This window comes from Poecilia reticulata, chromosome 6 (genome assembly GCF_904066995.2).
Source record: "Poecilia reticulata chromosome 6, P_reticulata-male-v2, whole genome shotgun sequence".
Classification (NCBI taxonomy): domain Eukaryota; kingdom Metazoa; phylum Chordata; class Actinopteri; order Cyprinodontiformes; family Poeciliidae; genus Poecilia; species Poecilia reticulata.
The window spans coordinates 16,531,121-16,557,825 of NC_088835.1; the positions used below are offsets into that span (position 1 = coordinate 16,531,121).

General features: G+C 37.9%; 1 protein-coding gene across 1 annotated transcript in view; it reads left to right on the forward strand.

Annotated features, from left to right (window-relative positions):
- The window catches only part of b4galnt4a (beta-1,4-N-acetyl-galactosaminyl transferase 4a), a 156,436-nt gene that overhangs the window by 74,776 nt on the left and 54,955 nt on the right, over positions 1–26,705 (forward strand). Inside the window, exon 3 of the mRNA XM_008411542.3 lies at positions 24,171–24,269. Within this exon, the coding sequence (XP_008409764.2) occupies positions 24,171–24,269 (99 nt within the window). The remainder of the gene's footprint in view (positions 1–24,170; positions 24,270–26,705) is intronic.

Below are 26,705 nucleotides of genomic sequence, written 5' to 3' on the forward strand. Positions count from 1 at the left end.
CAGACCCCTGGGGTCTTATCATTAAAGACAGGAGGTCATAAATTAACATATGCAGGAAGGTGGAGGACAGTATCACTTGAATTACTCTGAGAAGGGGAACTTTGGTTGGTTCACGTAACCAGGATGAGAAATCTTCCAGAACTAACATCTGACATGGTGCAAAAAAACTGAATATAACAGAAAATGTTTTAAATCACTAACATTTAATTTGTAAGACATTTTTCTTAGTTATTAATAACATGTTTTGACTAAAAATTCTATTATCTTGTTTTAGAATTAATTTAGTTAATGATGAATGTATTTGAAATTGTATTATTTCTGACTATATTAGAGTCACATGAAAAGGTTTTGTTTAGTATTAGAAAATACTTAGGTTTATGGTGAATGAATGTCTTAATTCTTATTTGTTTCTAATTCCTAATTAGAAACAGGAATTGTACTTCATTATTTTCTGTTTATTATCTATTGCTTTTGGTTTGATATCAGAACTAAACTTTGGAGATGCTGAGTGCAGAAGAACAAATTGGATTTTTGGAGAACTTTTTATTGAATTAAAAGTACAGATTTAAAGGTTTGTTCCTGGCAGAGCAGAAGAGAAACCAGAATTTCACAGCTACCTGTGAGGTTCCTGCATCTGTTTCTCTTTGCCCAGATGGCTGTAGAGCCACGGGAGGCCGGATAGTGTTAAGAAAATAAATTTAAAATAAGTTAGTTTTAGAATTTATCATGACTGGATTGAAATACCATAATTATAGTTTTAAAATTTATAACATATTCTGACCTATTGATATATTTTACTGTAGTTAAAGCAGATGGTTTGTCAAGATCTTCTGATCTGCTCTTTGTCTGTTGGGAAACAATCAGTAGGAAGTTCTAGCTTTTCACACTGATCTGTGAAAGCCATAAACCACCATGAATTCGGAGAGTCTGCTTCCACCTTATTTAACAAAAGGTGTTTGATCTTGCGACCAAACTGCGGGACTTTTTTCTAAAATTTAACAGGGCCAGAGATGTCTTCCAATTGGTCAAGTAGAGATACGCCTTATTTGAATACATTAAAGAGGTAAACACACCTACAGGTATAAAAGTTTGTGCACAAGGGAAACAATTCAGAAAAAAGCTGATTTATTTTACTTCTGCACCAGCTCTTTCTCCAAGGACGTCCTTGATATTTCTTTGTCTTCTTGTCTCAGGTAACAATGTTTGTATCTGTCTTTCTTTAGTTTCCTGTACTATCTTATATTTTCTTCTGATTGGATTAAATCCTGTAATTCTGTGACGTCAACACGCATTGTTGTGTTTTTGTTCCCGCACGTGGCCACGCGAGAAAACCCGGGATCAAAAGGAAGTATCAGAGCCAGAGTTTTGCTAAATTTACCAGTAATATAAAAATTCTTCCTTAACAATATCCTGCATAATAAAAGGAGATTCAAGGAGTTTCTCTCTTTTTTTGAAGGAGACTTGACAAAAGCATGCGAGTGAAGGAAAAACCCAAATTGATTTACTAAAAGCATGATGAAACGAGGTATTTAAGGTTCTGCCAATGTGAAGGTGACAATTTTACATTGAAAAATAAACTTCTTGATTATGCTTTTTTACATGCTGCTTCAGAATGTCTTTCTGAATCCAGTTGTAGGCAGGAGTCGGCTGGCAGCCATCAATCTTCTGTCCAGAGATGATAGAATGTAGTTTTATGGGTTCCCTACAAAACTGAAATTGTGATGCTGTGATGAATGTCTGATTTAAGTCCTAATGCTGGGGTGATCCATTTAAAGCAGCCATGCCCTTCCCTTTGATAATGGACGTAAATTTAGATCACTTGACTTTAAATAAATTTTTTCAGCCCAAAGCAATTCGTAAGTGGCTGCAGCTCGACCCACGGTGAATCCTTGCCTGTTGTTTTAAAACCTCGCGGGTGTTGACAGCTCGGTTATAATGGGCTATTTAAGGATTCGGTCCAGAATTATATTTCCTTGGGGTGTTACAGGGCTTTCACTCTTTGTCACCATCACCTCTCAGGCATGTTTTCCAGCTTTGTGTTGGTCCTTACAGGCCACAGAGCAAAGCCCCAAGCCTCCAAATAAACTCTAAAGCAGGCTTCCTGGGTTCCAGCTGCTGCGTACTGTGCTGTTCACAATGAGATACTGACAAAGTGGAAGGCTGTTACTTAAGATCAACAGCATTTTGTGCCTGCGCTGTAAGAACACACAGGCAGACATGCTTAGCTCAACTGGTTTACCACAGACTGAAACCCTTCATCCCAGATTTGAGTCTCGGCCAATTTTTGAGTTTATGAAGATGGTTAATTTGAAAGATCTTCTTTAAGGGTCCGTTTCTTGACTCCTAGTTTAAGTATAATTGAACTAAAATTGTCTGTGATTTATTAAAATAAATTGAAATTTAGTTGAAATTTTTCAAGTTTGCCCAGATGTCTGCATCTGGGTGGTAGGAGGGTCATCTTCCAATATCTGTCACAGCTGAATCCCTTCCTGTATCCTGGCAACTGTGTTAATTTTCTCCCCGTCTGTATCTTAGATCTCCTTACAAATCCTCCTGCTATTCTGAATTACCACCATATAGTCTTCCTCTCTTTCTTAATTAATAGTCTTTCTCTCTTTCTTAATTAATGAAGTTCTAAACACCATAGAGTCGTGAGATGGTTAGTCTGAATGTGTTAGGTGTTGTGTGAATGAACTTTTAGAGGAAACTCTTTTTTTTTTTTTTTAGCTGTTGATTTTCAGAGGGCAGCTTTTATGGACAGAAATGTGACGAGAGTCAGCATGATAGAGGTGTGTAATCCAACAATACGTGTGTGCTTGCCAGAAGAAACGAGCAATGTCGCGCCCATTTCTGTTTGACAATGGGAAATGAAAATCATGCACACCTTCTTTTTTCTCCTGCTCCATTTATACACAATGGCCTGATTAACAACAGAGAAGAGGAGGGGATGCTGGAAATCACATCACAGAAATACCGAAGCCTCCTCCGGCTCTCCTCGTTTTTCATGCCAAATCTCCTAATGCTTAGGAACCTCGGTTGACGTGCGACAGATAAGGAAGTAGCACCTTGAATGGATAGATGGATGGATGGATTGATGAGGGTAATTGAAATAAAAATCACTTTGTGGGTATGTTGTGTCTCCACGGGTCTCGGGGAGAGTTGGAGGCGCTTCGTCTGCGTTCCTGCGGGAACATTGCTTGCTTTCTTTGCTGCGCCGTTTGCCAGAGTTTGTGCAAGTGCCATATCTCTGAAGAATTGGAGTCGTTTATGTGTCTTGCTTAATTTTTCAGTGTTGTCTTACAGTTTGTCATGGGTGCCAGCTTTTAAGTATTTCCTTATTTTAGTTTAATGAGAATCGCCTCAAAAATTAAGAAGTATAAAGGGAGTTCGCTCACTTCATCCACAATGAGGCACAGAGGTACGGAAAACAAAGAACATTTTGTTTTATTAATATTGCTTACTTTTACTCATAGAATATGTGTTGCATTGTCCTGTCTGTTCCTGTAAAGCAGCCTGTGGGTCTTGCTTCTCATCGATTCTTGTTGCTCTCATATTTATGAGACAGAAGCCAAACACTTGGCGCCAGTTGATTGATTTCTTGGGATATTTGATTGATTCAGCAACACCAGTCATCTTGGTGACCTCTTCACAGCAATAATTTTAAATCCACCATCAGCACTGCTTTGTCATATCCTTTTCTAACAACCAGGGGTTGCATATTTGGGTTATCACTTGTGTGCTAAACTTGCAACCAAATCAGAGCTGAGTTAGGTCTATCCTGAGCCAGATGTTTAAAAATGAAAATCATTTGAACAATCATAATATCTTCTTGAAATAAGTGCCATAAAGTGATGTGGCTGATGCAGAAACTGTATGGCTTTCACAGCATGATTAGAGACTTAATGAAGAGCTGAGTAAGCCATACTTTGATTTTTCTGTAGTTGTGGCTGAAGGGTAAAAATGTAGATTCAATTAAATAGGTCCTTGAACATTTTGTGTTACATGTGATGATACAAAAGTGGATTCTGCAAGGTTCCTACACTATCTGGTGGAATGTTAAATTAGAAACCTAAGTATGCATTTTTTCCCCTGGTTTCAGATATTTTTACACCATCCTAAAAATAATCTAAATTTCAGATGTGTATATATTATAGTTGTATTTTTATGCGACTACCAAATAAATACATATCCCTTCAAAAATAAAAAAAAAGTTCATTTTCTTGCATTTTTGGCCAAACTAGACTTATTGTTCTCAAACTATTTTTAGTTCAGCATCAAGTTTTTGGGAATTCTGTGACTAAAAATATAATGGACCATAAACTGAGTTTTATATGTAAACATGTGGTATGTTTTAAAAAAAAAACAAAAACCCCAGAGATTATATAACTCCTTCCTGCCCAGACTACATGACCATGCAGGGAGCCACAGTTTCCTCATCAGGCTTGTTTCCAAATGTCCACTCTCTATATCCGCTTCCTCCTGTTTAGAAAGGCTGAGCATTTGGGACCAGTCCCAGCTGACGTTTGCCAAGAAGCGGTCCGTAAAAAGGTCCTCATTTTGTCACACAGCTACAATAGAAGGAAAAGCATGTTCACATTCAAACTTCTAGCCAATTTAGGACTATTATCCACTTAACACTGCATATTCTACACTATTTTCCAAGTTAGAGGCTATAAAAAAGGGTTCTAGTCATTCTTACAAGAAATTCTTGTTTAAAATCATTAAAAAATGGAAATAATATTGAAAACAATTGCAGCAGACCTTTTTGCAAATACTACAACTAAAAAGATAATTATCCCTCTGCAACCCCAGAAGGTAAAAGTTTACATATTTATGTGACTCTGCAAATCCTCTATTTTACTTTATGTTGAACAAGAAAGTAGCATATATGCAACAGTTCGATCTCTGTTACATTAAACTGCTGCATCTCCAAGTTTTCTCATCTAACTATCCTTTTATCTGCATAATCTCTTCCTAAGCTGAAAGGTTTTGAATTTCTCATTATATTGACCTGTCATAATTTTAAAAAGCCTATAAATTAAATCATAAGACTTTAATGTCTTTCTAATTATAACCAGTTCAGTTACAGATCACATAGCTCAGATTACCCAAAATATCAGTCTGAGCGTGACCTTTACAAGTTATTGCAAGATACTTAATGATTACAACCCGTTTAAGAGCTTTTTCAGGCATGTCACACACTGGATAATATATTGTACCTTTTGTGCTGCAATGATAAGCTACATTGCGATTAAATAAGGACTGTGAAGAAGCTGAGATAAAGCAAAGAAGCTAATTATTCTTCTCGTCTTGGGTTAATGGCCTAAATTGGCCAACCAAGCAGTCTATAAATCTGCTGACTGTGGTGGACAGTTTTGCTCTGTTATTGTCAGGATATCAGCTTCTCCGAATGTCCCTCTGAATTTATTCTGTCATTAAACAACCAGCTGCTTAGATTTTTCTCACTTAGGCAAGTAGAGGTTTACAGGTATATTGACAAGTGAGTCGATGCTTCTGGCTGGGAGGCCTGGTTGCGGCCAAAAGGGCTATTTTAAACTTCTGCGAGATGGCACCGGGCAGCAGAAAACCAATTCTCATTGGCTTTTTAAATTTGCTCCCAACTCAAAGAGCAACAACACAGTGTTAATTGCAACTACTAAATCAATTGTTTTGCTTCAGTAGGTTTCAACCCTGTCTCTATTTTTCACTTGTTGATGCTGAAAAATCTGATTAATTTTTCAGGTATTACAGAAGATGAAAGGTTTTGTGTCTTAAACTAAACTGTATTCTCTGAGAACTGTATTTCTCTAAAATTCATCTCAGAATTTCTCTGAAATTTTCTGAGAATTCAGGCTTTTTCAGAGAAATTCTGAAATAATCCATTTTAATAGTTTAACCCTGATTTTTATTCAACTTCAGCTGATTAAAAAATACTGTGTAAAAGTGCAATATTTCTTTTCAATCATCTCAGAAAGTGAAATTCGTATATCATATAGATTCATCATACCTAGACTGATATATTCCAAGCCTTTGTTTCTTATAACTTTGATGATGAAAACCCAAAATTCAGTGTCTCAGAAAATTACTGTGAAAAAGGTCATCAATGAAAACTCGCGGTCTCACACACTACTCCGCTAATTAACTCCGAACACCTGCAAATATTTCCTGAGTGTTTAAACGCTCTCTCACTCTGGGAGAGAGTGTAGGTCACACAATCATGAGGAAGACTGCTGACCTGACAGATGTCTAGGAGACGGTCATCAACACCCTTTACAAGGAGGGTAAGCGATAAAACGTTGTTGCTGAAGAAGCTGGTTGTCCACCGAGTTCAGTAGCAAAGCATGTTAACAGAAAACCGAATGGCAGGTAGAAATGTCCTGCCGCATCAGCAACAGGGAGAACCACAGCCTTCAGAGGATTGTTGAGCAGAATTCATTTCTGAAGAGCCACCACACAGATAAATACTAGATATGGGCTACATGAACCCCATATAGCACAGGTGTCAAACTCCAGTACTGGAGGGTCACTGCCCTGCAACTTTTAGATGTGCCTCTCCTGCACCACACCTGAGTAGAATAATTAGGTCATTAGCAGGCCCCTACACAAGAAGGAGGTAATTAAGCCATTTCATTCCAGTGTTTTGTACCTGTGGCACATCTAAAAACTGCAGGACAGTGGCCCATGAGGACTGGAGTTTGACACCCCTGCGCATAGATAGTCAGTAGGCTGTTGTCAAGAGGAAGATGACATTTCACAGCAATAAATTTAAGCATCTCGATGCGATACAGATGAGTTAAAAATATTCTCTAAATATTCTGTTACAAAGAAGTTGTAATAAGTGAAAATTTTGCAGTAATGATGAGACAATAACACTGATTCATTTTATGCTATTCTAGGCAAGGTCTCTGTCTGTGCTGATGAAAATGATCTCACCACAGACTACCAAATACTGATATGGTAATGGCCATAAGACTGTACATACAGCATTTACAGTTTCAACCAAAGATTTTCAGATGATCTTTTGTTTTGGGAAGAACAAACAAAATGAAGTTAATATGCATGGCAAAAGTAATTAACTCTGTCCATAAGCAGTAGCAAATTATTTATGTAAAGATGCATCAAATAACCTAATAGCCATATTTTATACACGAGAAGACTTTTCCACAAGCTGTCACAATTCAAACCGAGTTGCAGAACTTGCCCTAAAGGCATAACACAACATAAACTTCAAACTAATATGATTCAACCATGAGCCTTCATTTTCTTTTCAACAAGTTTAAAGTGAAAATGTGCATCTTATAAATAATGGTTCCCCCACAAGATGTGTATCCTACCTGCATGTAAAAGCTAACACCACGGAGGAGAGAAATGTTTCCCTTTACATTTTATTAATGTGGTAAACAATATTTTATGGCGATGTCTTCAGTCAATATTCTTTTTGAACATATAGTTAACATGTCAACCCGTGTCGCTTCGCAATGCAAACATGCACTCTTAAAGGAATGTGTAAACTTATTTATCACGATGACAGATCTAAAGGATAACCTTTTTCTTCTTGAAACCCAGTTAAGTTTATCCACGGAGTCAATGCCATTCACACATCAGATGGTTTTCTCCTGATAATCTCCCCTTTTTCCAATTTCTTTCATGTTTCCACATAAACCTATTCTCTCCGTTGCTTAATTAGGACAAGCCATTCATTTTTTAGATATATGGACACACACGGGGTGGGTGTCACATCAGACAGTTTTTCTTACTTCTCTATCTGTTAGTTCTTTTGCCTCCCTGTGTCTCGTTGCCTGAGGCAGCGGTGTGGAAGGCCGCTCGCAGAATCAATGATTCATCATAAAATTGCATATATTTGCAAGTAAAGTAACCATAGGTAAGCTTAAGAGGTCAATCTGAATGTTACAGTTGCTCTGACAAAGACAAAAATAGGGCACTGAATAAAAAAAAAACTATGTTATAAAAAGTAACAAGTAAAATGTTAAAGATAAGGCGAAACAAGATCAAAGGTTAAAATTGTACCTGCTAACCTTAAGACTTACTTTGTCCCTGTAGCATCTCCAAAGACATCATGGGCCTCTTGGCTGCTGCTCTGCTTTTCTGATCTCTGCTTTACCAAAATGTCAATTTACTCTAGATGGACAATCATGTCTTGCCAGGTTTGTAGATGTTCAATCCATGATCTGTTCATGGATTGGACATTACTCCATGGAATGTTCAAAGTCTGTTTGTTCTCCAGCATTCTTTAACAAACCCTTCAGGCCTTCCTACAATATCTGTATTTATGAGATTAGATTACCAATAAGCCAAATTGAAAAACAAAAAGTGACAACTTGTGTCATTTCTTAATTCAACATAATGGGCATGCCTTGCTTGGGGTAGCTGTAATTGGACAGATTATGACAAAAATCAAGCGGTAAAAAATATTTTTGCTAGTCACTGTGCATATTAAAAGTATATATATTGCTACTACACCGAGAATCTAACTCCAGCTTGAGAAAGAACTTGACTGACACAAAAAAGGATGAAAAAGATGACCTTGATGGGCATGAGATTAGACAGGAAGTTGATGTGACAGACACTTGGAGAGAGATTAAAAGAGCTGACCCAGAGCAATCACTTTGTCATTGCCAATTTTTGTTGTTCTCAGAAATAGACAAGTCTGCAATAAATCAATAAAAGTTCAAGATGCAATGATTTTATTACCTCTTCAACCAAAAAAAAAAAAACCCACTGGAGGATGGACTGCTCCTTGTGGGGCCCATAGACAAGGTCCTATAAGGAGAGGTGCTGTTTTTGGGTTGGAGGTTAGGTTTTGGTTTAGGATTGAGTTTAGGTTAGGTGTCAGTGTTAGGCTATAGAAATTAATAAAAAATGAATTGAAGTCGATGCAAAGTCCCTGTGAAGATAGAAAAACATATTATGTATGTGTGTGTGTGCATGTGTGTGTGTGTGCTTGTGTGGTAAGATGTGTAAGAGCAAAAATCCTATAGTGTCTGGGTTTCTCTGCATAGTATAATAGGTGTTGAATTCTGTTGGCAAAAAAACAAAATCTACATCCATGATCTGACACCGTGCTTGCAGGTCGATGAAATTACAACCCACACACCTGGTTCACATCGGCGGGAGCTCCAGAGCAACGTGGGCGCGCTGTAACAACAAAAAGAGGCAGATGCAGTGTCCTGGAATGAGCTGTAAATTACCTTCTCGCCTCCCTGCAGGTGTCCATGATTTGGTCAGTTGGTCAGCGTGTGGATGGCTAGATAAATGGATGTAAGGCATAAAGGAGAATGGAGAAAGCACCAAGCAAGCATGACATTTGAGACGTACAAACAAAAGCCCGAAGACAAATGAGCAGCTTGGGACCGTGGGTGTGTATGGTGAGAGAGAAGCAGTGGCGGCCAATGATTAAGATTCATTGCTCTTCTCTTGCTGCTATCCATCTCTGCTAAAATGTGCAGACATCACTGAATACCTGTGCCACCGAGTTATGAGTTTTTTTTGTGTGGGTGCAGATGTCAAGGGAGATCAATGATGGAAAGCCAAACTGAAGCAGAAAAAATAAATAAAAATAAGAAAACTGGTAATCCAAGAAAACATTTGTGATAATTGCCTGTGTAGCATTTTAGTCGTAGGTGGAAAATGCCCGGTTCACACAGTGCACGGTGTCTGTGAAAGCAAATGAATAAGACAGCAGCTGGATCATTTGTATAAGGGCTATCTGTACAAATGCTTGACTTTGGTTGATCCAAATCCCTGCGGCTAATGGAGACAGTCATTCAGCCTGAACTATGCAAAGTCAGATAATAAACCTTTGTAATTTGGATACATTTCTACTTAAACTTTCTTAATAAATGTGGCTTCATTTGCAGCAGCTGACAGAGTGACTCGATGTGAAAGCGCTGCGGGGCCAAGCGGTGGCACCCGATTGCTGTGGAGTGACTGTAGGGCTACCGGGAGCCGACAACGAGATTAAACATAACACAGTGGGGGCTATTTTAATTACTTTTTTTTTTTTTTTTTCATTTTTGCCATCTTGGTGACAGTGTGGCATGGGGGATATTTGCAGATGAATTCACGAGAAAAGAAACCAGAGTCTCTGCTCTCTGCTTGTTTTTGTTTTCATCTGAAACTTTGAGACCATATCAACAGGTCTCAGGTCTTAGATCTCCAAACTTGTGTGCAGCGAAAGAACAGGTTACGTAGACATTGGTTTTGACATTGTTTAATAAAAGGGGCTCTTTCTCCATACTGCCCTTGGCTGTTCTTCAGCAGAGGCAGTGCAGGCAGGACTAAAGGGAGAGAAGAGAACGTTCCAGGCTTGTACTCTTAAATGTTCGAGTTTATAATGCTGAAAGATAACTGTTAAAGATAACTGTCCTCCAAACCAACACAAGTCTAGGAGATAATCAAACAATATGTTAAACGGATGTGGTGCAGCCAAAATGGGTCCAGCCTTTTCTGAAGGTGAACCAATCAGTCTGAATATTTATCTTGCTTGGAACTGCAGAGCAGAGCTACCGTGGATTGTGCAGACACATTTATGCTTTGGTGCGTTAAAAAACGGAACGCTGTGTGACTCCTTTATTTGTCAGCATCTCCTGTTTCATCGTCCCCACTGGCAAATTGAAATTACTCGGATAACGTAGTGGCACAAACATTTCCAGATTTTCTTAATCTTCGCCTATGAAAATACTGCATTGTTTTATTTTTTTTTCTTCAGTGGTACTGAAAGGTGTGCTCGGCATTTGCATTAATAGTACCTGCGAGTTAATGCTTATTTGCATAGATGTGTTTAATTCAGGCTGCCGCACAGTCCAACAGTCGCTTGAACTTTCTCTTTCTTGTCATTTTAATAATAAACGGCTTTTCATTATGTTTAAATGAAGAATGTGGCACAGCTGATTATTGTACGCACTTTTGACTGGTTTAAAACAGGTAGATCTGCAATATTTTGAGAGGTTTTTGAACTAAAGATTAATAAACAATTGCTGTTTTTTTTACTCTTAGTTGAATGACTGATGATGAGGTTATATACTAAAAATTTGCATTACCAATAATAAAAAAAAATGCTTCAAGATAAGAGCATCAAGCATTTTAGGTTCATGAGCACATCAACCGAACTCCATGTACATTGATGTGCTTTTCTTCAAACTTAATAAATAATGTGGAGGACGTGTCTGAACTCATAAATTGATATACTATTGTAATTCCTTTATTTTCTGTTGGATTTATAACTCCTTACTCATTTCAGAGAACCATCATCTTCCTTTTATGTAGTAAAGTGCTGTAAAAACAAAACGACAAAAAACAAAAATCTAAATCTGAGTCAGCAGGTAAGACCTCAAAGAAATTTTAAAATCAGTATTCAGGGATATCCTGATCTTTGCTTTTCTTGTTGTTTTCAACAACACAGTTTTCTCAGACTTCACTTTTAAGGGACCAGACTTTCTTTTATTTACTGAGCAGTTTGAATGCTTTTTCTGCCAGAGAGTTGATTATGAACACTTAAAAAGATCACGGGCCTTGGAAACAAAATACAGACAAATGTGGGATGACTTAAGTTGTGGTATTTGTATTCTATGTAGATTACACCAATTTATTGAGACATTGTTTGATGTCCAGTGCGCATGCTCAGTTTTGTGCCTGTTTTTTTGGGACATTTGCACACAGACTCTTAGCTATTATTACTTGTATTGATCACATCTGTATTTGTGATGACAAAACACCCTCTATTAAAGTGGCTGGGTTAGATTTATTTGTCATACCCAGTTAGCTTTGCACAGATGTGAAAGATTGTTGTAGAGAAAAGAAATATCTCAGTTTATTAAAAGAAATGTATTGATGTGTTTATTTTCACCCCATTCACAATAAAGGTAAGATAAAGGTACCTTATGGTCTCCAGGATCTGCAAGAATTTACAAACATTGATGAATTGCAACACATTTGGAAAATTCAATGTGGTGCCATGCCTCACTCAACTAATAGGTTTTACTTCCTGCTTCAATGGCCATCCTGCCATGAGTAGCTATGAGATCTGAACCAGAATGTTTTCTCCCAATCTCTGGAATCTGCCTTCCTACTTGGAGCTTCAGTTTTAGCTTTCTTGTGGAACCTTTAGCTGTTTTCATAGATGATCAGTACACAACCACACACACAACCTTTTCGGGCACAGATCTTCATATTTATTTAATCCCAAAGAGAACGCTGTGCTCCGTTGTGAGCAGTGAAACTAAGTCAATTTTCCATTGAGATCTTGAAATGACTGTGCTGTTTTTCTTTTGATGCAGTTTTATTCTGGTTTATGTGCCAATGAAACATCCCCGTTTTCCCCCAAAAAAACGTTTATAAGAACACAGCAATTTCCACGTGACATAGTCACCTCTTTACTGTTTGATATATGTCAAAATCAGTTTCATTAGATATGGGGTAAGGTGCTCATGAATACCTATTAATTTTTAATTGTTCCTGAGGTTATGAAGGGTATCATCCAGATCAGCGATTACTCATCTGCCTTTAATCTTCTCATGGCTTCTATTTTTCATAATTCATTAAAAGCATTATGATGTGCTTCGTTTTAACTAGCTGGCTCTCCTGGATTGAGCTCAGTGTTTAGTATGCATGGAGACTTACCACTTGTTACATCCTGGGTTTTAGGTCAGGAGAACGGCTCAGTGTGAAGTGGGATTAGGGAGTATTTTAGTATCTTTATTCTTTGATGTCCTGCTAGCACGAGGCTAAAAAAATTCTTCAATTCTCAGCATGCACAGACATGGGGAGAGGAAGCAAAGGAAATGGGAATGTGAGCATGAGTTTAGTCAATATATTTTTGGATGCTAGACTCTACAGGAAATTGCCCTGTTTAACGGCTGTCAGAGCAGCTCTATGCCTATCGCCCCTTGCTCCTCGTAAAAAAAGCATGTCACTATGGACCTTACCTTGTCATGGGGGGGCAGGGGGGAGCGTTGCAGAATTTGTGGACATGCAGTCAGTATATTACTTCAGATAATGTAAATGTGCAAAAATTAGATCAATATGATTTATCGTCACGACTTGTTGAGATTAAAAACGGATTGTATTATTTCACTTAAACATGTATTTTTCTAATTTTGTTTTCTGAATTCCACGTTTTCTTAATGTTTTTTCTTCTTCTCATATTGCCTACGTAGATACTTTGTTATGGTTTTATTGAAATGCCTAAACCCACATGAACGATCAATCTCAGAAGAAAGTTTTAAAAGCTTTATTACAGAACAAAGACAATGAACGTAATAATGGCCGGAATCTGGGTTCCTGGCAGTATTGAATGGTGCTGGGGAAGAGAGAGGGATGTGGACGGAAATATTGGTGGTGAAGATTTGTAGGTAGAAATGAGGAGTCTTACTGAGTAGAGCGGAGGGTGAACGCCGGGGGTGGGGGGAAGCGAGGAGAGGTTTGGAGATTAGACCTGGTGGAAAAGACATACCAATCTCACACGGCGCAGACTGAAAACTGTTGGAAGATTAAAATTCTGTGCTTAGCTCGCTATAAAGGATCCAAACCAGCAGGAAGTCCCAGAAGAAAGTGAACTTAGAAGAATCCTTGTTTTCCAGGAAGTTACACAAAGCATACTGTCTGCCCAACAATTGCACTCCCAAGATGGTAAAACACCAAATATCTTTATTTTCAAATCAGTCCATAACATGAAGTAATTCTGCTAATTAGTTGTGAATGCTTTCTTTTGAGTACAAATCATTCTAAGAACTGAAACGGAGAAGACAACGTTAAATTGGGTTCAATAGATCCTACTTTTTGTCTGCCTTGTCTTGTTTGTTTTTATGTATTTTGTGATGTTGTTTAGAGCAGTACAAAAGTATTAAATAACATTAACTGAATAGTTCTTTGTTGACACATCTGCAGCAGTGAAATCAAATGATCACAATGAAGCTTTCTTCCTTTGGCTTCCCTTTTCCTGTGTTTTACTCTTTTTTTAAACAAATGAATAATGGCACATTTACTCACTCTAATGAATTTCTTTAAAATTTTGTCTTCAGGCTTTTTTTTTTAGATGCAAATGCAACAAAGACATAATTATACCATTTTTGCTGCCTTTTACTATAATTTAGTTGAGGCTTTCATTGCAAATATAGGATTTAGACCATAAATGTCACTCTTTTCTGTCCACCAGCAGGCTAAACATATTCATAACGTGGCAGCTGAGTTCCTTTATGGATTTTTCTATATCTGTGCCCACTTTTATACTGTGCGTCTCAGACAATTGACTCATTAGCACTCCTAACACTTTTCACCAACAGTCAGAAGAAGTTTGTCTTCTATTCGTCTGAAATACGAGTCCATGTTTTCTGAATTGTCAACGTTATCCCTGAACTACCCAGTGTATTAAACCATTTTGTGTGAAACGCCAGCTTGTGGAAGTACTCTTACAAAAAATATAAGCAACAGTTTATCAGTTTGAGGAAAAGTGCTTATTTTCAACAAATGCACTGTGAGAGTTGATATGTCCTTTGTGTCTGGAGGTGTCCAAGTCTGTGTCCATGCCTGGCTGACACTGCCTTGTTTTCTCTGCAGCTGTCTCTGCGGATGATTAGGTCAGACTGAGCACCACCAGGTCAGGGATGATTGGCACTTCACTGTTTGCCTCTTCCATTTGCCAGCTGCCCCATGTCACACCTAATCAGCTGTAATCAGCCTAGGTGGGAGAAGTCAGGCCTATTGTGAATTTATTTCTTCACCAAACTTTTCACGTTACCACCTATGTGATGTGACATGATGTGTGTAGAAACCAGCACATAAATTAAGAAGCTGCATCTGTTCAGTTCCAAATATTTTTTTTTACACTTTGACATTGATGTTTCAGTGACAAGTAAAATGTCACTGAACACCGAGCATTAATTATTTAATGCACTTGTATGAAAGAAGGCACCAGACATGTCACATATAAAATTTCAGAAGTTTAAAACAGATTTAAAGGGGCAGTACTATGTAAAATCAACTTTTTTTTAGCTTTACATCATGTTATAATATTATTCCCTCCTCAAGAACATAGTTGGAGTGTTGCCGTGATTCTTTCCTGCATGTTTGGGAAATCCTTTAATTTCCAATGGCAACCATTGAGCTGTGCAAAACGCCTGGGTGGACCTAGCCCCACCTTCGACACACAGCTCCTCATCGGAGCTGCAGCTTCAGAGGTTCCACGCTTCCGCCTCACTGAGCTCTCCTTCATCCCCCACTCTGCACCTTCAGACTAGTCTGCAGCAATTGGCAAGCACCTGGCAGAATTGTGCATCTGCTGAGATCATGTATTGGCTACTTCACAGTGGAACTCTGGTAAAAAACGTTCTTAAAGGTTTAATAGAGGAGCAATGTTGTGATGAATTCTTGAAGGTTGAGTTTTAGAAAGAGCAGGAGTTTTTAAAGAGACAAAACCCCAATTAAAAGGTGTAAATAAGTCCTCAACAGCTGGTGTCCTGCATGTTATAGATTTTGCCCTGATTCAACACACATGAACCAAATATATATATCATTAGCAGGCCTCTGCAGAATCAGGCATGCGGAAAAGGTCATGCAGACATTTGAATTAGATTTTTTTGGAACAAGGACACATCTAAGATCTGCAGCAGATCCGCCCTCGATGACTGGAGCTATTCCAACACCTCTAATGCCTTAGTTTGCTAAGGCACTAGACAATGTTTAGTCTCATTTTTTAGGGAAATGTAATTTAAAAAAATATGACCTCTGGTAATATGCATTATTCATATTAACTGAGAAATGAGAACAAGTGAAGATCCATGCAGTTTTATTTTCTTCAGTACTGGAAAACAGCATTCACACATGCACAAACATATTTATCACTACTGCTTTTTAGACCAGTCTATAAATGTCCCTTTTAGATAAAAAAAAAAAACCTCAGGAAAAGTTGCAGGCAGTTTTTCTTCTTCCCATCTGTCCATCTCTTCCTTTGCCTCTCCTCCCTTTCCTCCTTTGTCCCTTATTGTCTCTCTGCTGTAGTCATTTCTGCACCATTAATCTTCCAACCAATGAATTGAAGCTCCTGACTCCATCAGTCCTATTATCGACTGCAGCCGTCTCTTATTTATGTTCCATTTTGTTCCCTCTTCCTCTCTCAGCCTTTTCCCTGTTATTTCATTGACCAGCATGTTATTTCTTACATGAATAATGCAAACGGGGGAACAAAAATAGTTCCACCCCCTTCTTCCTCCTTCCTGAGATTTGTTCTGTGGTAACTCAGCTGAATGCATTGGTAATGCTTTCCATTTAGAAGGCCCAATTATCTAGTTTAAGGGAATAAGAATTTGGTCGTGCTTATTGAAATGGGGCAGAGCAGCTGATGGTGAGATCAGGGTGCCATTTCATTCAACCTCTCGTTGTTCATGTTCAGTATCTCAAAGGTGGTTCCCAGGACAATCCGTTTCATTAGCTAACACCCAGAGCAGCCGCTCCAACATATGGCAGCAGTCTGCAGGCAAAAATTCAACTTCAGTTTCCTGCAGTGTTTGCTGATGTGCCATTGCTAGACTTGCTGTAATTACATTGGCTGGGTTTTGTGCCACAATTTCATGTAAAAACAAAGGACTAAATGCAAATTTCACCCAATTGTTGGGGGGGATTAGTTTTTGTAAATGCTTCTTTCTCTCTGCTCAAAGGGATCGTTTGACTTTTTTCAGTCAAAATGTGGTTGAGAAGTTATCAGGTGTCGGCATATGAATTGTTTTTTTTTTTTTATCAGAGTAAAGTTGTGACATTCATGAGCAAACCTAATCTGTTCAGTGGATATTAATAATGACAAAATAACTAATGGGTATGCATGTTACTGTCGAACAGCTATTTTGTGGTTGTTTTTTACACAGGTGCACATATAAGGTTCTCCTTGACAGTTCTTCTGAGTGAGACAAAGAACTCGAGAGTTAAAAAAAAGCAACAAAAAAACAAATGACATGTGGTGAGCCAAAGCTGACTCAGCAGTTTCTTGCTGATGACAAAAAAAGCAAAGTGAAAATTTGCTGGAAGAAAATCTCTGAATTTCAATTAAACACTTGGACATAACAAATATAAGCAGCTATTCTTTTGAAAGGGACAGAACTACAAGATCCAGCTCCGTTCAAATAGGCTTGAATCCCATCTCACCACCAGGGAGTCGAGCTAATTGTTTGTCAAAGTCAGGTTCACGTTTTCCTCTTGCTAGCCTGAAAATGGCTGCAGCAAATATAGAACAGACCAAATAAAACCTGCGAGCAAAGGCGACTGATGCAGATTTTATTTAATCTCTTTGGGTGACATTTTCACAGACAAATAAAATCTTTAAAAAGAAAAAAACATTAGCTACAACACAAATAATTACTTATTCATTCACCACGTTTCTGCTTTCATCCTAATTTTGTGGTGAGTAGATCTACAAAAGTTCAGCAACTTCTACTCAGAAGGTTTGGACAGCACTCCTTCAAATGGTTCAGAGTTCTGGGTCACCTTTCATGCCTTCTTGTCTTAATCTGATTCCAAATGTCTCCTGTGAGATTTAGGTCTAGAATCTGAGGTGGCAATCAGAGCAGAGGGATTTAGTGTCAGCCCCCATGTTTTGGCTCATTACCCTTGCAAACCAGACTGATAGTTGATTGAAAGACCTTAATATATGAACCTTTTAACAACAAAAAGCTATTTATGATTAACTCATCTCGAAAATGGGAAATTTATTATTCCTTGATGAGTTTGCGTCCACTGACGTTCCTGAACTGCAGCACCAATCTGAGCTTCTTTGACATCCCTCACAAGACTAGTGATTGGAGTGTAGAAAAGATGAGGTTATAAATGGCTGAACACAGTGTTATTTAGAATGTTTTCAGGTATTTAAGGCTGAATGTATTCACACCGTAATACAGAATAACCCCTGAATAGACTAAATAATTAGCTAATCAGATGAATATTAGCTAATTATTGGTTAGCTAATTATTTCCTTTTTTCAAAATGAATGCAATGCGTACAGCTCAGACAAAAAGAAAACCTTAAATCAAGCAAATTTTTTAAAACCTTTATATTACAGAAAATCACAATTGTATATTATAGAAAAACAGATATATATATATGGATATGTATATACATTTAAAAATATGGATGCATACCACATTTTTATTGTTACATTGTTAGTTTAATTATTTTCTCTTGCACATATGCTGCAAATTCAAGACTTGAAAACTTATTACTCATTAGATAAAACTAAACACATCAAATTAAGATCATCTTTATGATTATCAACATACTTACTGCGGCTGGTGTCTCTGTTACATTTGCTGTTTGAACTATTTTCTAATTTTTTGCCAGATGTTCTAATCCGAGTTTGTGTTTCTGTTAGATCTGTTTCCATTCATTCAACACGACCAACACAATATGTACTTCATGGACGATTAAACTGACAAAATCTGAGTATACTAATAAAAAAAAATAAAAATAAATGTGCTTGTTTTGTTTTTCTGTAAAAAGGTGGTCAAGCCCAGTTCTAGACATTTTGCCCTGTGTAAAAATGGTGCCTTTAACACTTAGAATGATGCAATCTGTTTTGCGACATTGGAGAAGGTGATGCAACACTGCAGTGAACGTTATCATGGTTAAACCTTTTAGCTGTTTCCTGCATAAAATTGAAGCTGCTTCGCACGAAAAGTCTCCCAGGACAGTTTATTTCACCACAACATCTTTAAGAAATTTTCTGAACTGATGTCACATTTCATATGTCTGCCGTCACAAAGAAAGTATTCATAGCATGGGGGGGGGGAGAGCATGTTTGAAAAACTCCTTTGCTGTCTACATAAAACACAAGTGCAAAGTCAGACTATCCCTGCTAGCAAACTGGGAAAGACCTGAGGCATGTTCTTATTTCCTGAGCTCATTTGTTGCATGTCATGTTATGCAAGCATTTCTTTATAATTTCCTAATTTTTTCAGTTTTTTTTTACACAGCCCAACAAATAGTATTGCTTTCAGTCAAGTGTATATATTTTAATCTCTTGATTTCAAACATTTTAAAAATTAGACCATCATTTCAGGTGTTCTGAACAAACATAAGTCGGCTGCTTTGAAATTACCTTTTATTATTATTTTATTAGTCTTTGAGGCTACAGTTTGCCTAGTTTTAATTAAAGAGCATTACATTCTTCTTACAATGTTGGTCTAAAGGCATGCATACATAAAAAGCACTCTAGTTTTTGATTTTTATTTAAATATACCAGTTTTGTTTGTGCAGCTGCCATTCAGAGAAATGGTACATTTCAATGTTTGACAACATATCTTGAAAACTGTAAGTTCATCTTTGTAGGTGGTTTCTCATCCCGCCTGCTGGGCTGCAGGGCTGGTAACACTTCAGACAGCTTTGTGGTCTCTGACTTCCAGCAGACTACGTTGTGCGTGACTGAGAAGTTGTAAAGAGTCAGACTCTCCAGTCGTTTTAGCCAGCAGAATTTCTTCCACGACATTCTTTGTGCTGCTATAATATATCGCTGTCACTCATTGTTTTACGCTACTGCACCACTGGGCATATTTGGGGTCTTTTAAATTTGTCACTGCTCGTTTGTCCTGTGCTATATATCTTCTGTACTTACTTTTGTGCTCATTTTCTCCTTCACTTTCCATCTTATCTCATTATCTCACCCGTCTTCCCATGTGGCTGAGTTACTACATAGATGGATTGTAAATAGTTTTCTAAAAGAGCATTATAGCCTGTTCTACAGTATCACATAGACTGAAGATGTTCAACGTGGCGTTAATGTACTGCTAATTTTAGTATAAAATTTGTCTGATGCAAATTATGACCTGTATGTTTAAGTGTCTCAGTGTGAACATAATACGAGGGTGTAAATGACTTGGTAAGGATGAGATTTATTATAAAGTACTAAGGTAATACATTTTACATTAAATGAATATTATGCATTTTTTGTTAATTTAATCTAATATTATTTGGACTGGTTTTGTGCTTAAAAAGCTCATGAGTACTGAGTGTCTTTCCTAAAGTAGACATATCTCGACATAAGTTTAAAGAATTAAGCACAAATTCTGATAAAGTTAAGATGGCTAATACAGAGTTATTTTCTGCCTTGTAAAACCTCTTAACAGGTTTAAATAAATATTCTTTCATTTATTATTTAGTCTTTGTTGAATTTGCATCATGCTCAGAACTGTTTAAACGTTTCCCAAAGTAAGTCTTTAATCACGCTTCTCACTGCCAAACGAGCAAAACTGCAGGTGTCGAATTCTGATGTAGAAACTTAAGTTATCGGGTCAAAACGCCAGCTAGTCCATTCACCTTGTGCACTGTTACAACCTGCTGTTTTGGGGAAGGTTCCATTACATTCACAGCAACAAAATAAAAGTTGAGTAAGTCAGCTGGAAGGACAGCTTCTTATTCTCACCTGTCCCCTTTTGGCTGTGTTTCACACTAGGCTGAGTGAAGAAAGCGCATATTAATTAAACACTGCCTTCTTTCTTACCGTTTTTTTCTCTGACACTCCCCGCTTGTAAAGTTGGCTGTCTATGCTTAATACAACAGATTAATTAGCCTCATTGGTATTCCAAGACGCAACTTCTAGTTGTTTCTCGGGGCAAGGATCAGCAGTGTCATAAATTTGAACTGTAAACATGAGGAGTGTGGAAAGTAACTAATGAGCAGCCAGCTCCTGCTACAGTGAGGTGTTTGGCTGCGTGGATTGATGGATTCCCGTGACACGATGTCGCGTATTGGACAGAAGATCCATCGCTCAGTTCTTTGCAGCTGAACAAAGCTCCCTGTGAGTGCTCACATCTGAAACAGCTTATTTTAGTTAATTGTTCCAGTCCTTCACTTTTTATGGCTGTGATGCACTGCTTGCTTAACAAATAAATGTTTACTATGCAGCAACTAATTTGTCATTCCACTTGAGTAAAAGTCAAAAAGGTAAATGGGACTGTAAACACATGGTAAATAAGCGGTCTTATCAGTATGACTGATATTCCCTCTTTGCCTCAGTGCAGGGTTCCATTTATTATTCAGTGTGACAGGCCCCAGTTAGCATCAACTTTCATTATCAGTGAAACATGATTGCAAAGTTCTAGGCCTTGTGCCAGATAAATTAAGATTTTCTTTTGAAGAAGAGGAGATTGTTACTCCAAAGTGTAATGACTCCTTTAAAAAAAAAAAAAAAGGCTTAATCTATGTGAAGTGTGGAGTGTGCAATGTCAACATGTAGTCGAAGTTTTAAGTCAATGCACATTACACCGGAGAAAGAAATGCAGCTGATAAGGGATGAAGTGCAACCTTGGGTCAATAAGCGAACTGTACCTTTAGAATTGCATTGATAAGCAGACTGGAGTTGGATGAGGCTGAGGCAGCACTTCGAGGCCGCTGGCCCTAATAAACGAGTGGTTGTTCTCTCTGGGTAACCTATTATTTCTAAAAGGTTTTCTCCCTAAGCTGAAGTCGGTTTGCATAGACTGAGAAATCTATGTGGATAATGTGTAGCCATCATTCAGGCTGTCACGAACGTGTTCTGATTGTTAAAGTCGAAAACCGGGCTCTGCTACCCGAAGGTTTGTAGCTTCCGGTTTGCTCACATTAGATGCTCTAATATAAGTGACAGAAAGCATTGCAGGACCAAAGCTTGTTAATTTTATGATAGTGAAATCCCACATGTGTAATATTTTCCAATATACTGAGTAATGAACACAGTTTGGCTCATAATTACAACTCCTTTTAATGAAAGAAATATATATATACTGCGGCTTGAAATTAGAAATGTAGTTTTTATTTTTCGCAAATATTGGTCAGAATATAAGGTGAGGTAGCTGTAGTGTCGGTGTCAGCCTGTCTGGTGTTGCTGTGGCAGAGCTTGGCTACAGCAGTGGTTCCCTATTCTTGACATGTGATCCATGGGCATCAGAGAAGACTGATCATCAGATCATTTGAAGGCGGAGTGACAATAACAAGCTGGCAGAGAAAGACAAGTTTTGCACTTGCTGTGCAGCCTTTTCAAGCCAATGAAATAAAAAAAAAGAAAGATCTCTGAACTGGAATAGGGATCCCAGCAGCGAATAGTTTCACACATTTCTAAATTGTTTGTATATTCTGGTTGACTTAAAGTAATTTTATTTTTAGGCTGTAGTTCAGATGCAGAGGAAGGGAAAGGAGGGAAAGTTGCACACAGACAGGTTTATAATACAATTACACTGGTTGCACCAAAATTCACAACTTTAGACTTCAGAGTCTCGGTGTGATTAACTAACAGGGGTCAGGAAAAAAAGCTGATATTGTTTTTGGCTCTCTCAGGCAGATTCACATTATTATGCAGGATGGCACACTCTGTGCTGCACTGCACTCTGTAAACCCTTTTAAATGCATCCTTTCTTTCTGCCATGAGGCTTATATATAAATACTGACGGTGTTTGTTTCTGCACAGCAGGGTTTCTCCACCACCAAAACTGGTCGCAGTTGTGCAGAAACCTTTGACATTTATTAGGGAATTCGCCAAATTGAAGAGAAAATCCATTATGGTAGCATTGTGGTAGCATAATTAGGAACGTTGAAGCAAAAAAATGTGGCAAGTGGTAAGAGTTTTGAAGCACCAGCCTTAAATCTGGAGCTAAGTTTTCCAGTTTCTCCCTCATTTTAATGGTCAAATGAAATAATAAATATAATGGAAACCATGAAGCAACCTAAAAATAAATAATATTTGAAGTTGAGAATTAAATCTCCTATTTTACTCAAAAAGATAGATTGGAACATGGACCTTTTGTAGGTGATTGTCCAATTTGTTCAAGATGCTGTAGAGAGAACTGATTTATAAGGATGTGAAACTGCAGAAATATTTAGTGCAACATCATGTTGGCTTTTCTGCAAATGTGTCAAAAAATAGAATTTGGCTGCAGGCATCGAGAGGCAGTCTCTCCCGCTGTTCAAACGCCTTGTGATTCATCTCATCTCATCTTTGTTTTTTTTTTGTTTTTTTACTGACCACTAAGTCCTGTTTTCTTCCGTCTTTATTCTTTGCCTCTCTTGATGTCATACGAAACACCCACTGATGCAATATAAAGTTTTAGCCTTTATCGAGTGGGTGTGTGCGTTTGTATGCCTTTTGGTGCTCACAAACATCAGGCGCTTTGCGCTCCTCTGGTGGCAGAGAGGAAGGGAGCCTCTTGTCACATTTTTTCATCATTACCTCCGTTGCCCTCCTTCATCTTTCTCCCTTGGAAGTTAAAAAAAAGTAATCAAAGGCTCGGAATCCGACAGCTCCTTTGCCTCCTCTCTGTCAAAATTTCCTTTTCCTCTCCTGAATTTATTGCAAACACTGGCACCTTCTGTACAAAAGCCGCTCTTTTTTCAGGGGTGCTAAAAAGCTCAGTTGCTGGTCTCGGTGGAGGTGTTCTCTTGCTTCTGTTGACGTCTCTGCTAAATGGAGGATGCTCTGCCACTCACTTAACAGCTCTGTGACTTTGTTCATTCCTGCGAGCCAGGCATAATTTTATCTTGCTGCAGCTGCCTATGAACTTGCCCTCCTCTACACTTCAACCCGCCTGTCGCATCATTCCGGCATTAACATGGACATGCTGCTTAGCGGACCACAGAGAGGGGAGCCCGGTAGCTGTCTGGCTGAAAAGTCGGCCCAAATCCCGGATCAGGAGGAGAGCGCAGGCTTCTTGGAGAGCGGGTTCTTGGCTGGATAGGTGAAGAATGTTGGACATTAGAGCTTTGGCAAATCAAGTGGCGGATTATGAGTAAATGATGAAAAAGAAAAACTGCAGGGTGTTAATAGTTGCCTTCTGGGGATATAATCCCATGGGTGTTTTTTTTTTTTGGCTTGCTTTTTTGCTGCGTGTCTGTCTATATATGAGCGTGTGTGTGTTCACACACTTCCATCATCATCACCACTTTATGTTGCTTGAATTGACTCTGGCCTTACTTAATGATGTTATTATCTTTCATGTGTGAGTTATGTAGCGTATGCTGAGGTCTTAGTGACGGTCGGACAGATTCATGCCTGCTTGCGTGAATCTGTGTGATTCATGCAAGCAGGCAAGGAACTGGACTGCCCTGAGTTTAGACCGCTCAGAATGATTCATTTTGTACTTAGTCTTAGCATAATGTTTTAACACAAAGTATAATGTGTTGTTGTTTCTCTCCTTGTTTCTGTAAAGGACGATGAGCCAATCATTGGAGGGGCTGACAGCAGAGATCAAATCCACATCCGAAAGTTTCTCAGTCAGAAGCAAAAGAAGTTACTATGGAAGCCAGAGGTAACACCAGACTTGGCTTCTTATTTTCCTTTTGGTATATTTTGTAATATTCATTGTTAAAATATTAATATTACTTTTAATGGAAAGTTGCGTTAAAACTTGCAATAAAAGTTGATTAAAATTCTCAACTTTGCACTAAAAGTGCCATTATTTACCGAATAACACTTCACGACAACAGTCGTAAACATTCATGAAGACTCTTTCATCTTCATGACAAACGTGTTAAGTCATTTTTATGACAGTGTTATGTCAGTCTTATGCACACAAAAAAAAATCTAATAAAGTGTTACAGATTGATCTGATGTAGTACGAGGAAATACTAAAATGTATCTTAACTAAATGTGGGAAAGTTCACAGAGTGAAAGCTATTTTTTAAGCAACACCTCATGATTCATCAGTCTCACAGATATTAAGCCATTTATAACTACAAACACAAGGACAGCAATCTTTTCTCTATGATTAATAATCATCAGGCAAGTTCTGGTATTGTTTCACATTATCATCACAACAATAATTTTGCTGGGGTTTTTTTCTCCTTATGAATCAGTTGATTTACGAGTAGAGACCGCAGTCTAAATTGAAGATATATTTGTTCTGTTTTAATTGATAAACGATTGCACGATAGTGATAATATTTAATCTAAACCTTGGACAGGCTATTTTTAAAAGCAATAACTACATTTCAAGTCTGATGTGATTGGTGCATATATTTTTTTCAGCTCACTTGCTAATGTAGTCTGCACACCTGCTGCAACAAAGGGAACAGGAGACAGGCCAATTAAGCAGCAGATTAGTAAGAAGAAAACCAGATCTTGATTTGTCACATGCTCAGCCAAGGTTAATAAAAGGCGTGAGGCACGGACTCTGTGTGTCTCAAAACCAGATCTGTAAAATCTGATTTATGAATCTCTTTGTACCTTATGTGAAGCTCAACAATCTGTGCAAAACACGTCTGTGTGTGGTTCTGGGAAAGCAGAAGTCACACTTCATATAATAATTCTTAACAAATGATTTTCTGTTGCCTGTTCTCTTCTCAGTGCAGTATTATCTTTTAAGACATTGTAATTTTTTCTGAACCCCACCCACAGTCACATTTTCTTTTTTTTTTTCTTTTTTTTTACTTTATGAAACTTGTATTACAAGGATAGGCACAAACAGCATGAACTCAATAACTTAACAGTAACTCATTCTCTCAGATGAACTTCTCACTGTTTTCTGAGATTAACCATTATGCCGTTTACATTTCATGCAACACGCCGAACACAAAATTACTGTTCTGCTTCACATCACTGAAGTACATTCAAAAGCCTCGTTCCTATTGCTTCTAGATTGCTGCGCATTATTTTATTTCCTGTCTTTACTTCCATCCTACGTGCAAAAAGAGAATTCACTTTGAAATACAACATCCAGAGTAAGATGAAAGTCAAACATCTCTCTAAGCGTCGAGCATATTGAGTATAAAAACAGAGCAAATTAAACTTGATTTTAACGCTAAATCACAGCTTGCCTCTCTCATTTCCCTTCTCCTTCTTTGTTCTCCCATTTAGTTTGTGAAAACCACAGGAGATTCTTGTTGACAAAGAGTTGCATATGCTTTCGCTGACCAACAATATTGTCTTATTTATCATGTGCATTGTAAAAGCAAAGCAGTCTTCTAAGGGAAATAAATGCTGCAGCATATAAACTATCACATTTTATATAATGCAGAGCAGCTTCCTTTGTCGGAGTCAGCAGCAGTGCAGTGTTCTGTATGGTTCCAAGTCTACAGTCATGAAAAAAAAAGTATAATTGCTAGTATGTAGTTTTATGTATCAGGAACTCAAATGAACAATTGCACATGCTGTGCAAAGGTAAAGCACCTCTAAGGTCTATGAACTTTAAATGCAATGCGCCACACTTTCTATTGAGCTTTAAACGAATTCTTGATTATCAGTTCTTTAGGCTTTTTTTTTTTTTTTTTACTTGGCTGCATAACCTTTGTGAAAGTTAAAGTTTAATTATTTTCAGGTTTGCAGTGTTCTATTGTGTGTTAACACAGTCACAAGGATGAACTAAGCCGTTAGTATCAGGATGCAGTCGTTGCTGCCATTCAATCTGCGATGTTTATTTAGCTTTGGACTGCAGACTAAGACATGTTTACCCCTTCTATTCCTCCTGCCAGCATGAATGTGGCATCTGATTTAACAACTACAGGTAACTTCTCATCTATTGATCTGTTACTTTTCAACTGTACATTGCCAGGATGTGTAATATTTATAAAAAATCACATTTAAAAGTGGCTCCTGCAGCTTTAGTCGGGTAAGGGGAATTTGCACTGGGAGAGGCAAAAAAATTAACAAATAAAAAATGAATCAAGATTTATTCTGGTAACAACAATTTATTTTAATAAACTGCCCTTTGAGCATCAAAACCATTACCATAATTACCTTTCTTCTAG